Source organism: Limulus polyphemus, unplaced genomic scaffold (genome assembly GCF_000517525.1).
Source record: "Limulus polyphemus unplaced genomic scaffold, Limulus_polyphemus-2.1.2 Scaffold3999, whole genome shotgun sequence".
Classification (NCBI taxonomy): Eukaryota; Metazoa; Arthropoda; class Merostomata; order Xiphosura; family Limulidae; genus Limulus; species Limulus polyphemus.
In genome coordinates this window covers 83,531-98,652 of record NW_013669609.1, presented here as the reverse complement: position 1 = coordinate 98,652, position 15,122 = coordinate 83,531, and the positions used below count along the sequence as shown (strand labels likewise).

Below are 15,122 nucleotides of genomic sequence, written 5' to 3'. Positions count from 1 at the left end.
TATATGGTGGACACAGTATGGTTGAAGTACTATTGTATACTATATGGTGGACACAGTATGGTTGAAGTACTATTGTATACTATATGGTGGACACAGTATGGTTGAAGTACTATTGTATACTATATGGTGGACACAGTGTGGTTGTATACTATATGGTGGACACAGTGTGGTTGTAGTACTATTGTATACTATATGGTGGACACAGTATGGTTGAAGTACTATTGTATACTATATGGCGGACACGGTGTGGTTGTATACTATATGGCGGACACAATGTGGTTGTATACTATATGGTGGACACAATGTGGTTGTATACTACTCTTCTTCTTTGAAAGTCTTAAGGGATTGAATAAAGAATTTGGTGTTAAAAGTACAATAGGCCTAATACTAATGTTTCATGACAAGTATCAGTAACATAACTATGTTTTGATTTTCATTCCAGAAAACCGGTAGTACTGGATACGGTACATATGGCAGCAGTCATTCAGGGGCAAGTAAGGTGAGTTGTAAACATTACTTGGAAAACAAACTTCGCTTTACACAGATTGTTTGTATTAAAGAACTAAAAGACAAAAGTATCAACATAGAAATAGATATATTTTTAAAATGTTTGTTTTTTTACGATGAAGTCTGTTTGGGTGCACATCAATTCAAAAACCACAATAGAAATAAGTATCCAATTTTGTCTCTTCTTGGGACGTTGCGTGGCCCAGTGGTTAGCGTGCCGAACTGTGGATTTGAGATTCCCTGTTTCGCGCCCCATTACCTTCATGGAAAATCACGCTCTGCACTTTCGAGTTATAAGAGCGATAGATAAATCTCACTGTTCACTCTGACTATAGTAACCCTTGAGTTGCCAATAGATGGTGCTGACTAGCTGCCTTCCTTCTAGTCTATCACTTCAAAATTAATGACGGCTATCACAGATAACCATCGTGTAGGTTGGCGTGAAATCCAGCAAAAACAAGCAACGCTTCTCTTTATGCGGAATTTTACTTTAATTGCAGGTAAGAATCGTGTAGGTTGACGTAAAATTCAACAAACAACGCTTCTCTTGATGCGGATTTTTACTTCAATTGCAGGTAACCATTGTGAAGGTTGACGTGAAATTCAACAAAAACAATCAACGCTTCTCTTGATGCGGATTTTTACTTCAATTGCAGGTAACCATTGTGAAGGTTGACGTGAAATTCAACAAAAACAAACGACGCTTCTCTTGATGCGGATTTTTACTTCAATTGCAGGTAACCATCGTGTAGGTTGACGTGAAATTCAACAAAAACAAACGACGCTTCTCTTGATGCGGATTTTTACTTCAATTGCAGGTAACCATCGTGTAGGTTGACGTGAAATTCAACAAAAAACAAACGATGCTTTTCTTGATTCGGATTTTTACTTCAATCGATCTAACCTTCAACACCGAGAAACAAGATATTTATTGACAAGAGTAACTTTCTTCAAACAACAGTGATATAAAAATCTACCTTATGAAACTTGTTGAACTTAGAAGAGCAGATAAGCTTTCGGTATGTTTTAAAAGATGGCAGGAACAGAAGGTGCTCATTTCTGTCATAGATGAAACTTTTCATAATCTTAACAACAGGATTTTTCAATTCACTACTGCTCATAAAATGTTTAAAGTATAGTGCGAACTATGCGTCTACATAAATGATTTTTGACTCACGTCGTGTAATTGTGTAATTGCTCCTCACGAAAACGTCACTTGGAGGCTTCATTATGATCAATAATGGCCAAAAATTGAATCAGTTTTTATTTAATCCCGAATGATCAAGTTAATATTTCTAATGATGGGACTTTATGTTCTTGAATATATATATATATATTCACACCAGCGACCTCTATCAGATAGCAAAATTTACCAAAGGTTGGCTTTAGCCTCGTATATATTCATACCAGCGACTATCAGATAGTAAAATGTAACAAAGGTTGGCTTCAGCCTCGTATGTTTTCACACCAGCGACCTCTATCAGATAGTAAAATTTAACAAAGGTTGGCTTTAGCCTCGTATGTATTCATACCAGCGACTATCAGATAGTAAAATTTAACAAAGGTTCGCTTCAGCCTCGTATGTATTCACATCAGCGACCTCTATCAGATAGCAAAATTTAACAATAAAGGAAGGTTGCCTTGAACCTTGTATATGCCCCTCAGTGGCACAGCGGTGTGTCTGTGGAGTTAAAACGCTAGAAACCGGTTTTCGATACCCGTGGTGGGCAGAGCACAGATAGCCCATTGTGTTGCTTTGTGCTTAATAAACAAATAAGTAAAAACCTTGTGTGTATGTGTTCACACTAGCGACCTCTATTACATAGCAAAGTTGAAGGAAGACTAGCTTCATTCACACCAGCGACCTCTATCAGACAACAAAATTTAACAATAAAGAAAGGTTTGCTTGACCCTTGTATGTATTCACACCAGCGACCTCTAAGATTAGAAACGACTGACCTAAGTACACCAGACATCATAATATGTTATCAGATATTGATTAAACGTCACATAAACACGCAGAATATAACATATCTGTCAAAAGTTCAGCAGCTTATGAGATTGAGGTTAGTCCTAAATACGTATGTTAAGCTAACGATGCAAAACTATTTTTATAATGAAAGTATAATACTGAAAATAAAGCTAAAATAGTAATAAAAGCAGATATATTAAACATTTCAACCAACATTATTAATAAAAGAAACTACAAAGAAAGAATAAGGTATATCTTGTCTACGGAATATAAAAGCATTAGCAATCAGCCCTCCCTGTTGCCAAATGTCTAACTCAATAAACATTCTCCCCTCCCCTCCCCCGGTAGAGACAAGTCTTGTCACCAACGTTTCTTGCTGCCGGGGCTCCCCTTCTTCACCCCCAGCTTCGACCGATCAGTTTTTGTAGTTAAACACAAAGCTTCACAATTAGCTATCTTTGCTGTACCTACCACAGGTATCGAAATCCGATTTTTAGCGTTATAAGCCTACATACTTGCCACTGGGAGGAGCAATCGATTTGTTTGTTTATTTGTTTTTCTGAACAAAGCGACATTGGGCTATCTGTTGTGTCCACCGAGGGGAATCGAACCTCTGATTTTAGCGCTTTAAGTCCGTGTGTAAGATAGTTTTTGTTCTGGCCAGGAGTCTGTGTTATCAGCTTTTAATAATATTAGAAACATAATTAGCGTATTTCACATAATTTGTTTCAAAATAAAGACTTTATGCGCGATTATAAGATTACAAAATGCAATGTTAGCGAACAGTTTTTGTCGTTTATCGAATTTTGCGCAAAACTACTCGATGAATATCTTCGTTATTCGTCCCTACTTAAGAAATGATAAACTAGAGGGAAGACGGCCAGTCAACACTATCATCCGCCAACTGTATTCGAATAGTGGAATTAGCTGTTACTTCACTACGCCCCCGCGGCTGAAAGGACGAACATGTTCAGTGATGGGAAGTTTGTTGTTAAACATAAAGATGCACAAGAGGTTATCAAGAGCCTCACCGACACCTGATTTTTAGCGTTGTAAGCTCTCAAACTTACCTGTGAGCCATCGGGGGGGGGGGGGGGGGCTAGAGAACATAAAGCAATGCTAACCCTTCTCGCGTCACTACTACGTCAGAGAAAAGAAATTAACATTAACACTTATCACATCAATACTGCGTTAGAAAACATAAAGTAACGCTAACCCTTGTTACGTCAGTACTACGTCATAGAAAAGAAACTAACATTAATACTTATGACATCAGTACTACGTTGAAGAACATAAAGTAACGCTAACCCTTGTCACGTCAGTACTACTTAGAGTACATAAAGTAGCGCTAACACTTATCAACTCGATTTTAGAAGCAACTATATCGTGTAGACTTCTGTAGAAGCAAGTTATGTGTATACCGATGTCTACTGTGCATTTAGTTCTCAAGTCATTTGCTTTAGTGCTTTAACCTTAGTTTCACCATGGCAGTGGTACTTCAACAGATTGAAGTTCAGTTTTACTTTTTGTTACTTGTAATTTCGTTCCACGTAAAAATGATGGGCATAAAAGAAAAAAAACAAGACATTTATCTAGGTGCTGCCATCTAGTGTTTTGTACTTACACTATGTATAAAATACACACTTTGTACACTTCGATAAACACTACTAACTATTCTGTTTCGTTTTATATATTTACTAACCAGTTACAGCAGTTCTCTTATTTACATGGTGTTTTCCTTTGGTTAAAAGTCAGTTAGTACGTTAGTATTTTACACTTATTTCGCTTTTCCTTGTCTCCTTCTGTACCATATATTTCCAAAGAAAATCTACAAACCCTAAAAACTTCCGATACCCCAGCTCCAAACACTAGTGTCAACATCATCTCTTGGGCGAATGAAGAAGGAATCACGTTACGAAATCCTTGGAGGGAATTCCCGCCATCCCCTTCAAGTATTCAATCCCTTTGCTACGACAACCCTAAATCAGTTCAGGTGCAAAAGATTAGTTTGAAAGTTCAAAGAATTAGTGTAATGGTCTCTGTCTGTGTGTAATTAAAATGGTTTAATTATTATTCAGAGTAAATGCATCTGTTCAAGCCACAACTCACATAGGGATAAACAAACCAACCATGAAGAGCAAGGAGTTTTCCAAACAAGTCAGGGATAAAGTGGTAGAGAAGCACGGATCATGAGAAGGTTAGAAGAGATTTTCAAAGTCTCTGATTATCCCTTTGAATATGGTGAAGTCCATCATTAAGAAGTTGATTGTGCTTCATACCACCTTGTCACTACCCTTCTAAACTAAGCGGGAAACTGGTTAGGGATGCCACTTGAAGCCAACAGTGACTTTGAAAGATTTGCAAAGTTTCGTGTCTGAGATGAGAGTCAGTGTTCATACATCGACAACATCCTGGTCCCTAGGAAAAACTTACCTGTATGGGCGAGTGGAAAGAAACAAGCCTTTACTGAAAAAGAATCATCTTAAATCTCGTATGGAGTTTGCAACAATGCATGTACATAATACTGTAGACATGTGGTAGAAGGCTTTGTGTTCAGACGAAACACAAATTAAGCTTATTGGTCTAAATTCAAAGATTTACGCCTGGCGCAAGTCCAACACAGCACATCGCCCAGTCAACACCATCCCCACTATCAAGCACGGTGGTGGCAGCATCATGTTATTGGGATGCTTCTCATAACCAGAGACTGGGAAGCTTGTCAGGATTGAGGGGCATGTGGATGGTGCAAAGTACAGGCGAATCCTAGAGGAAAAGCTGCTTGAGTCAGCCAAGAATATAAAACTGGGTCGAAAATTCACATTTTAACAGGACAATGACCCGAAGCACAAGGCCAAAGCCACACTGGAGTGGTTTCAAAAGAAGAAAGTGAATGTCCTGGAGTGGCTCAAAGTCCTGGCTTCAATCCAATAGAAAATTTATAGTGAGACTTAAAGATTGCAATCCATCAACGATCCCCAACAAACTTGTCAGAATTGAAGCAAAATTACACCATCCCATTGTGCAAAGCTGGTAGAGACCTAACCAAAAAGACTCACAGCAGTAATTGCAGCCAAAGGTGCTTCCACAAAGTACTGACTTAGGGGTTTGAATATTTAGCAATCAGCAAATTTAGATTTATATATTTTATTTGAAGGTTTTATTGACATTCAACCTCCTTCACACATAACAGTGTTAAGTTTATTCATTAGAGCTTTGAATAAAAACAAGTTCATCAAACAAAAATTTTACATGATTTGTATTTCACCAATTATTGGTAAGGGGTGATTACTTTTTGCAAGGCATTGTATATAGCAAAGATATGAGCAATGCTTCAACCAACCATTTTCGTCGTTGTACTTTAAGTACAGTTATTATACTAAAGCATTTTAGTATATTTACAGCTCAATACTAGGCATTTTCAGTTGCTCCCCAGTGGCTCAGCAGCAGGTTTGAAGGCTTATAATACTGGATTTCGATGTAACACAAATAGTTAATCTTGTAGCTGTGCGCTTAACAACAAACTAACAAACAATCTTGCTGATTGTCAGTCATGTGATCTGAAAAACAAATGGCTGGTTCATCACATGATACATTATTAAACATTAAAAATGGTTCTGTAACAACAACTCAAGAAATTCATCATATGACAGATTATTAAACGTTAAAAATAGTTCTGTAACACCAACTCAAGAAGTCCATCACATGACACATTATTAAACGTTAAAAATATTTCTGTAACAACAACTCAAGAAGTTCATCACATGATACATTATTAAACATTAAAAATGGTTCTGTAACAACAACTCAAGAAGTTCATCACATGACACATTATAAACGTTAAAAATGGTTCTGTAACAACAACTCAAGAAGTTCATCACATGACACATTATTAAACGTTAAAAATAGTTCTGTAACAAGAACTCAAGACGTTCATTACATGTTACATTATTAAACATTAAAAATAGTTCTGTAACAACAACTCAAGAAATTCATCATATGACACATTATTAAACGTTAAAAATAGTTCTGTAACAAGAACTCAAGACGTTCATTACATGTTACATTATTAAACATTGAAAATGGTTCTGTAACAACAACTCAAGAAATTCATCATATGACACATTATTAAACGTTAAAAATAGTTATGTAACAGCACCTTGCTATAAGATGATAATACAAAAATGGGTCTCGGACTGAAAATGTCTTAAAACCGCATAGTGGATAGTTTGAAGCACGGGTGGTATCGATATTTGAGCCCTAGTAGGACATTCAAACTTGTTTACTTACTTTATCAAACACAATGTCAATAATTCTACCATTTTTAGCTGTAAATGTTTTACACTTTCAAGAGTATAACTCAGATTATTTCAACAAAATAAACTGATATCTTCTGGCAGATATATAAATATGAACAAGGTTTAACCTTATCATCTGATGTTTTACTTATAACTTTCGTTACATATCACGTGATCTATTGAGTTTGATTATTATTTGATCATTTGATTATTATCAGCTTTCTTTTTCGTGAAAGTTTAAGAAATCTTGCATTCAACACATTATACTAACAATAACAATCCTGTGCGATTTTTGTTTATTTACAGCCCGATGTTATTACCTCCGTTATGTTTTCACCCCTGTGTGTGTGTTTGTCGGTAAGGTTTCTCGAAAACGCCTGAATGGATTTGGACGAAAGTTGGTATACATTTGGTCTATGATCCAACTTAGAAGTTATTAGTTTTTGGAAGGTCAAGGTCACGAAAATAAAAAAATCCCTGTCTGTTAACATGTGGACTGATTTTTCACACTATTTTATGCTCTATAACCCAGTCAAAAATGATCGGACTTTGATGAAACTTGGTGTACATATGTAGAATATTATTCCATTATGTCTTGCCTAAGTGTCCGTTGATAATGACAGACATACGGACACATTTTTGTGAGAGCCGAATATGCTCAACTCTGCGTGGGGGAGGTATATGCTCTACTGAGTGCCCCCCTAGTTAGGAAATGTAACCATAGGAAAAGTTTTAAGTATTGGAAACTCCGAGATTACAACAATGGTTATAGCTAGAGTCCTCAAACCCTAAAAAAATAATTCAGGACTTAAATATAAGGAGTTTCCCGGTTTCCAACCAACCAATATCATGTTAACAATAAAACCACTTGTGACTTAATTAGAAGGATTTTCCGATTCCTAACCAACCAATACTATGTTAACAACGAATACACTTGTGACTTAATTTGAAAGATTTTCCAACCAAACCCAATATCATATATCATGTTAACAACGAATACACTTGTGACTTAATTAGAAGGATTTTCCGGTTCCCAACCAACCAATACTATGTTAACAACGAATACACTTGTGACTTAATTTGAAAGATTTTCCAACCAAACCCAATATCATATATCATGTTAACAACGAATACACTTGTGACTTAATTTGAAAGATTTTCCAACCAAACCCAATATCATGTTAACAACGAAACCACTTGTGACTTAATTAGAAAGATTTTCCAACCAAACCCAATATCATGTTAACAACGAAACCACTTGTGACTTAATTAGAAGGAATTTCCTGTTTCCAACCAACCAATATCATGTTAACAACGAAACCACTTGTGACTTAATTAGAAGGAATTTCCTGTTTCCAACCAACCGATATCATGTTAACAACGAAACCACTTGTGACTTAATTAGAAAGATTTTCCGGTCTCCAACCAATCAGTACCATCTTAGCAACAAAACTACTTGTGATAAACAAAAGAACAAAGATAAAGAGAGTAACGTTGGAGTTGTGACAATTATTACGACAAACAGATGCTGTACTTGACTTATTGGTTAGTGTAACTGGCTGCGGAGCGGAAGGACGAAGCTACGAGCCGGTGAGAGAGTACGCTGAACACGCTCCACGCCATCACTTAGGGTGTTTTATAAAAATGGCACTTAATTTTGCTATTCAGTAAGAGTAGCCATGTGAGTACCTGGTACTTTCTACTGGCTACCCTCCCTCTGGTCATCAGTTCTAAAATAAAAATGGATATGCCCAAGCTTTAGAGTTTAAAGACCTCGGCATTTGTCCCAAGTGTCGATAAGATGCCATTCAAGTTGAAAGTACTAGTATATGTGACATTTTACAACCAAATAAATTAAAATATCGTTAACAATAGTACATACAGCTAATTGTCTAAAAATGTTTCAAGTATAAAAACAACTAGAAATTATTTACTTTACCTAGAAACGTCAGTGAGTTAAATATACAAAGTGTAATTTATCATAATGATTGCCAAGTGTAAACAAGTAAGGTGTAAATACTCTTTTTACATACTCGTTTGTAATAAATAAGCCCAATGAGTAACGATAGAAGAAGAAAATTTTAAACCCGCACCAAATTATTATGGTTCCATTGTTAGTTGAACTTTTACATCATACATCGTTCTGGTACTTGTTTATTTGTTTTTTGCAATCATATTAGTCCACAGTTAATATTTCTATTCCTTTTGCAGATACCAGCCTACAGTAAATATGGTGGCTCAGGAGGTGCTTCAGCTCCAACTACATACTCTCGTTACGGGCAGCCAAGTGATTCATATTCTTCGCGTGACAAAGGAGGCTACAGTGGTTACACATCTGGATCTGGCTACATTTCTGATTATGGTAAATCTGGCAATATTTCTGATTATGGTCGGTCGGTTTCGGGTTATGGTTCCGGCTACGGCTCAGATTATAAGTCTGGTTACACGTCAGATTATGGACGTTCGGGTTATGTATCAGACTATAATAAATCAGGTCACGCACCTGACTATGGTAAAACAAAATACATTGGCCAGTCGTACAGTCCTTATGGTCACGTAGCTGATAAATACCTTTCTGCAACCACATCAAGGCCCTCCTATGGCTCTTACTCTCGTAGCATAAGTCGAGATGAACCCAGCTATGGTAAAAATGCATACTCCAGAAGCTCAAATAAAAATGACTTGGGAAGTAATAGATCTTATATTCCTTATTCGCAATCTACCAGCCGCGAGAATGCCGCGTCGAATTACTCCAGGGTAAACAGCAGAGATGACTCACGCCCAAGTTATTCTCGAACATCTAGTAGAGATAGTTCAATACCATCTTATTCGAGAAGCAACAGTAACGATAGCACCTGTTACTCCAGACAGAACAGCAGGGATCTTGGTCAGAGTCTTTCAACCATAAACGAAACCATAGCTCACAGTCCCAGCAAAAGTAAAAACTTTCCCATAACAAAATCAGAATCAAAAGCTAAAACCATGAAGGTTCCTGCAGAGTTTACGTCAGATTCTGAGTCTGAAGAAGAAACTTCTTCTGATGAGGAAGAGTTCCTACAGTGCAGAGCTACATCACCATCAGTTGAAACTACAACTGGCGAAAACAATTCTAATGCTGTCTCGGCTCCTATGAAAATTAAGAAGCCAACAACTGAAAAAAAGGTTCCCGTGAAAAAAGAATCGGTTGGTCAACAGGTCAATCCCCAAGATCTGCCCGATTCACTTTCACGATCTGACAGCACTAAACGCCGTTACTCATCATCAGCCTCACGACCAAATTCCCTATATTTTGACAGATATTATTCTAAGTACGCTACACCCACTTATCGTTCATACAGGCCTCCAACCAGTAGTGCTGTATCAGATTACACGCGGCGTAGTTCAAAAGAAGAAAAAGTTCCTTCATCGCCTGTCCAGGCAAAAACACCACCAAGTCCCTCAGCAAGAAACTTATTGAATGTTGAACAAGATGCACCTTTTGCACGAGATATATCGCCAAACGACCAAGATCGGCCAGAAAATCAAACATCGGAAGAAAACAGCTTTAATAAAGATTTTAGAAAATCAGTATTAAATATGAATCTTGATGACAACCAAAAACAAGCCTGTATTAGAAACCAAGACCAACGAGAGAAAAAGGACATTTCTTTTAATGACAAAAGAGACGACAGAAACATTTCCCGTTCCAGCTCAAGAAGTAAATGTCAAACTGGTGTCGGTCGCAGCAACTCAAGAAATGATATCAGGAGGAACGAATCAAGGAGTAACATGGATTCAGTAACAAAATCTGGTTCCAAAAGTCGAATCCCCAGAAGGAAAGGTAGCCGAGAGGACTTATTAGATGCCAAAGCAAGTGACAGATCAAGAAGCTCTTCTGCTGATCTTCTGGAGAGCCATGTGTCAACTTCCTCATCGAGTGATGATGACTCTGATGAACGAAATGGCAGAAGCAAAGCTTCAAATACAAGTCGACCAAGGCGACGACGAAAGGGTTCCAAGGATGATCTTTTGGAAGAAGATAAAACATCTGGGTTCAGGGCTTCACGAGATCTCCCTCCAGTACCAAATCGAAAAGTATCCAATGAAAGTGTGGTGGAAGATAAATCATTTTTTCCAAGACAAAAATCCTTTGGAGATAAATTTTGGCCTCCTCAAAGTGAATATCACCCAGAGTACAAACGTCAATCTTCAGTTAATTGTATAAACGAGAAGAATAAATATGGACCAGAATCTACACTTACAGATATAAACAATATACCTCACAAAACAGAAGGCCCTGTTGAATTGGAAAAAGTATCTTCTAGCGAAACCGAAAGTAGTACAGAAGAATCAGAAGATGAAGCAAAGAAGCCCGCACTAGAGGCGCCTGTAAATAACATAGTAATTGAAGAGAGTAATGCTGAAACTAACGAAGATTCATCTGAGGAAGAAGAGTCCAGTTCCTCAGAAGAAAATGCATCAAAAAATCAATTACAAGTTTCTGGGAATAATTCGCCTGCTGTACAAAAATCGCCTACCGTCATTCACGTCAAAGGTGTAGGAACACGTGAAGAAATGCAGAATTCGCAACCATCAGTTGATTCACGAGTTAATGAATCGCTTCCAGAAGAATCCAGCGAAAGTGAGGAAGAAAGTTCAACTGAGGAAGTAGAAACTTCAGAAGATGATAAGAAAAATAAAGATGAGCAACTTCCTTTTTCTCCGTATGATAATGTGACCGAGAAATTTACTTTCAAACCAGTTACTGGTGTTAATAAAGAACCATCACAAAGAGATTCTGGATTTTCGGAAATTGCACCATGCAGTGAATCTCCACACGAAAATGCTTGGACAGGTTCGCCTCCTGTAACAACCTCAGGATATTCACCTAAACTGCTCGAGAAAAATATTCAAAAACAAAAATCCAAATCTGAAGAGCAAAGTACATCTGGAGAATCTGAAGAAGAAACATCGGATTCAGAAACAGAAGACCCAGAGAAAACAATAAGCTCATCAAAAACCACTAAAAATTACCCTTCTTCGAAGTTCATTGGTGACTGCAAAGATATTGATTCTTTGCTTAGTGACGTTAAAGGAGAACCAGAAACATTTGAAGAATTTGAAAGTAAACTTGAGAAAGAAAACATCATAGATATTACTTCCCCAACATCAGATGAAGAAGAAGAAGATAATTCTAATTCAAAACAACAGGATTCCAGAATGGACGCACGAGATAAGCTGGTTTTGTTTATTGGACAATGTCAGGATATTGACGAAATGCTAGGATCACCTTCACCGGTAAGTCCTCTTGTGCAACAAGGAACTTCTAGTCATAGAGACCTATTCAGTACTGCTTCTCAGGAAAAAAAAACTACACAGTCAGTGAAGCCTAACCAGATACACGAAACGAGTAAAAATGAAACTGAAACGGAAGAGGAAAGTGAAGAATCATCGGAAGAAGAAAGTGAAAATAGTCCTTTGGAGGAAGTTGAACCATCGGCAGTGAGAGTTCACGAATCCAAAGCTCAACAACCACAGCTGGACTCTTACACAGAAGAAATTGATTCAAGTGCTGTTAGAATCCGTGAAAATAAGCCAATGAACACAGAACTTAGAGAATATACAGAAGAAATCGATTCTGGAGCTGTAAGAATTCGGCAGCCACAAGTTATGCAGGGACAGATAACAAATCCAAAACATAAGGTAAGTGGCTAACTAATGTTTCATTTGATAATTTGCAGGTTAAACAGTGAATGGCCTACAATTTGTTCAACGAATATAAAACTCGTATTTGATAGCACAGAAACTCCCAGCAGATAAAACTGTCTAAAATATATTGGTGATTCGGAAATGTTTATTTAGTTGTAATTTACACTTTCACTAAACACGAAAACCTCAGGTTTTCTATATTAAGCTTGATTTATAAGTGGTTCAAAAGTTTTCTTTCATTAAGTGTTTTTAATTTTTCTTATTTTGAATTAATTTGCTCATTCTTCACAGTTTAGAAAGTTATGATATTGATAATCATTCACACTAACAATATATACCCGGAGCATGATGATCATAATATATATATATATACGTATAATGAGATTTCATTAGGATTCCAATGACACGTTGTTGTTTATTCTGAATTCCCAACTTTTGTATATATATATATATGTGTGTGTGTGTCACGAACATTCAGACATTTCAAATCTTATTTTGTTAAGCTTTTGAGTTCAAAATAGTTATATTTAAACATTGGTCTTATTTGTTACATGAAATTCAAGTTTTTAATTTTATTAATGAAATGTGTATAGGTATACCAATAAAGTTTGTTTTGATTTACATTTCACTAATAAGATGTTGCGACTATTGTTACAAAAAATTAAATTTCTTTTCGAGATACAAATGCAATTTACATCGAGTTCATTCGCAGTGCCTAAAGGTCATTGCAGTTATATTTATTTTCAGTACACATAATTGTCGATAGATGGCACCTTCATTTCAAATTTTTAATAATGTATTATTATCCCCTGGTGAGTAAAAATTCGGCACATGTGAATCATTTTGTTTAATTTAAATCAAATAATGTTTTGATACAGTTCTCTAGAATTTTTTTATTTACGATCAGCATCATAATTAGTTGAGAAACAAATATTTTATCTTAAATATAAAATATTTTATGAGGAAGATACTAGTTTTAACTACTTCTTTAACTAGTTTCTTAATTTTATTTATTTTATTTTAGTTAATTTATGCTTTAAAATAACTTAGGAATTGAATGCGTATCTCATAATATATATATATATATATAGATCTAGTCAAAACTACCTCAGGTGTGGAAAAAAAGTGCGGCCAAAAAGATTGAGTGTGCGACTTATTTTGTTTTATCCACCATCATGCCCCAAGTTGAGCCAAAAACATGGCCTGGTTAACTAATGAATGAATATTTGCTGTAAAATTATTATCAAGGTAACTACCAGTGTGTCCGCTAATTTTTACTTAATTCCTTTAAGTCGCACACTCAATCCTTTGTTAGCCCCACCTTTTTTCACACCTAAGGTATTTTTGATTAGATATCATGATTTTTTGTCAATACCCACCAACAAACCATAGCAAGTAAGAAAGTGACACTCGATAGTAACTCACATTAGCGTTAGGATCACAACCCTATTATTCTGAACAGACCTTTACTTTACAGAATCAACTAGACTCTTTAAAATATTTGGTGGTAGTTTTACCTCTATAAAACAGTGTAAATAACTTCCTTTATGGTAACGACATGGAATTTAGATTACCAGTTCCTTGTCATCACCCCCATGCAATCGATACAGCCGACAGCCGTATTAAGAATCATTATTTATACTAATTTCTTAAGCCCATATCATGTGACGCTAAACGCTTTTATTTTTTAAAAAAATCATAAAATTTAGTGAATTTTTGCTGAAAAGTTGTCAATGAATAATCAATAATAACCGTCCATCCGTATGATTCTTTTGAAAACTTCAGCTAGAAACTGTTAATCTAGTTTACTTGGCCTAACCAATACTTATGTACCTTTCACCTTATAGTTTTGCTACTCTAAGTCATCAGTCTTTAATCCGAATGACAAAAACTAAAAATGATCCACTTTTCCTTTAGGTGAAGCTGTAGTAAAAATGTTAGATCAGTAGTTCACGTGACTTGTGGTTTATATTTAGACCAAATGAGACTCCTAATTGTAAATTGCAAAGATCTATCAGTGTAGCGAATTTGAAAAAAAAAAATCCATAAAAGTTAAGTATGTTTTTCTATCAAATAAAGTTTCCATAGTTTGTTGCGAAGAAAAAAGAAATAGTAAGAAACTCAATCAAAATTGGAGATGTTATATCTCAGGTATTTCTTAATGGATTGCCTTGAAATTAAGTATGTGAAGTAAGAGTCCAGTAGAGTACATACACTGAAAATATGAGTTAGTTTGGATGACGACTAGTTCGAGATACAGAAGATGGAAAATCGCTAAACTGTCACTCCTGTTAATAACACACAGTGTGTCCTGCAGCAGGTTGTCTTGGCCGCACGACACACTACCGTGTATTTTGATATATCAGGTCGTCAAGAAATTAATGTCGCTTTTTTTTTAGACGAAGAAACCCGAACTACTTATATATCAAAACATTCATTAAATAGGTTGTTAATGCCCTGATTAAAGAAATCACTTGGCTTTGAAGCAAAAACCATGTCGATGTCCTCTTTAACAGCTTCCACATTTGCATACGTTTTCCCACTAAGATGGTGTTGCAGCGAACGAAAAAGTTGATAATCTGATGGAGCCCTTATCTGGAGAATATGGTGGGTGGGGTGAGAACTTCCCAACCCAACTCCATAATCTTGTGTTGCGTCAA

The 15,122-nt window shown here is 36.2% G+C and overlaps 2 protein-coding genes across 2 annotated transcripts in view; both read left to right on the top strand.

Annotated features, from left to right (window-relative positions):
• The first annotated feature begins 453 nt into the window (after positions 1–453).
• Positions 454–9,538, top strand: LOC111088546. The gene is made up of 2 exons (XM_022399021.1): positions 454–499; positions 8,986–9,538. The coding sequence occupies exons 1-2, from the start codon at positions 471–473 to the stop codon at positions 9,332–9,334; spliced, it is 378 nt and encodes a 125-aa protein (XP_022254729.1). The 5' UTR covers positions 454–470; the 3' UTR covers positions 9,335–9,538.
• A 218-nt stretch (positions 9,539–9,756) lies between these two features.
• LOC106470431 (serine-rich adhesin for platelets-like) overlaps positions 9,757–15,122 on the top strand; it is a gene marked incomplete at its 3' end in the record, with an annotated part of 87,847 nt that continues 82,481 nt past the window's right edge. Inside the window, exon 1 of the mRNA XM_022399022.1 lies at positions 9,757–12,456. Within this exon, the coding sequence (XP_022254730.1) occupies positions 9,757–12,456 (2,700 nt within the window). The remainder of the gene's footprint in view (positions 12,457–15,122) is intronic.

Bases quoted from the DNA above. Each gene is read 5' to 3' on its own strand.
- LOC111088546 (XM_022399021.1), top strand. From the start codon at position 471: ATGGCAGCAGTCATTCAGGGGCAAGTAAG. The intron at 500-8,985 runs GTGAGTTGTAAA...TTCCTTTTGCAG, and splicing joins GTCATTCAGGGGCAAGTAAG to ATACCAGCCTACAGTAAATA.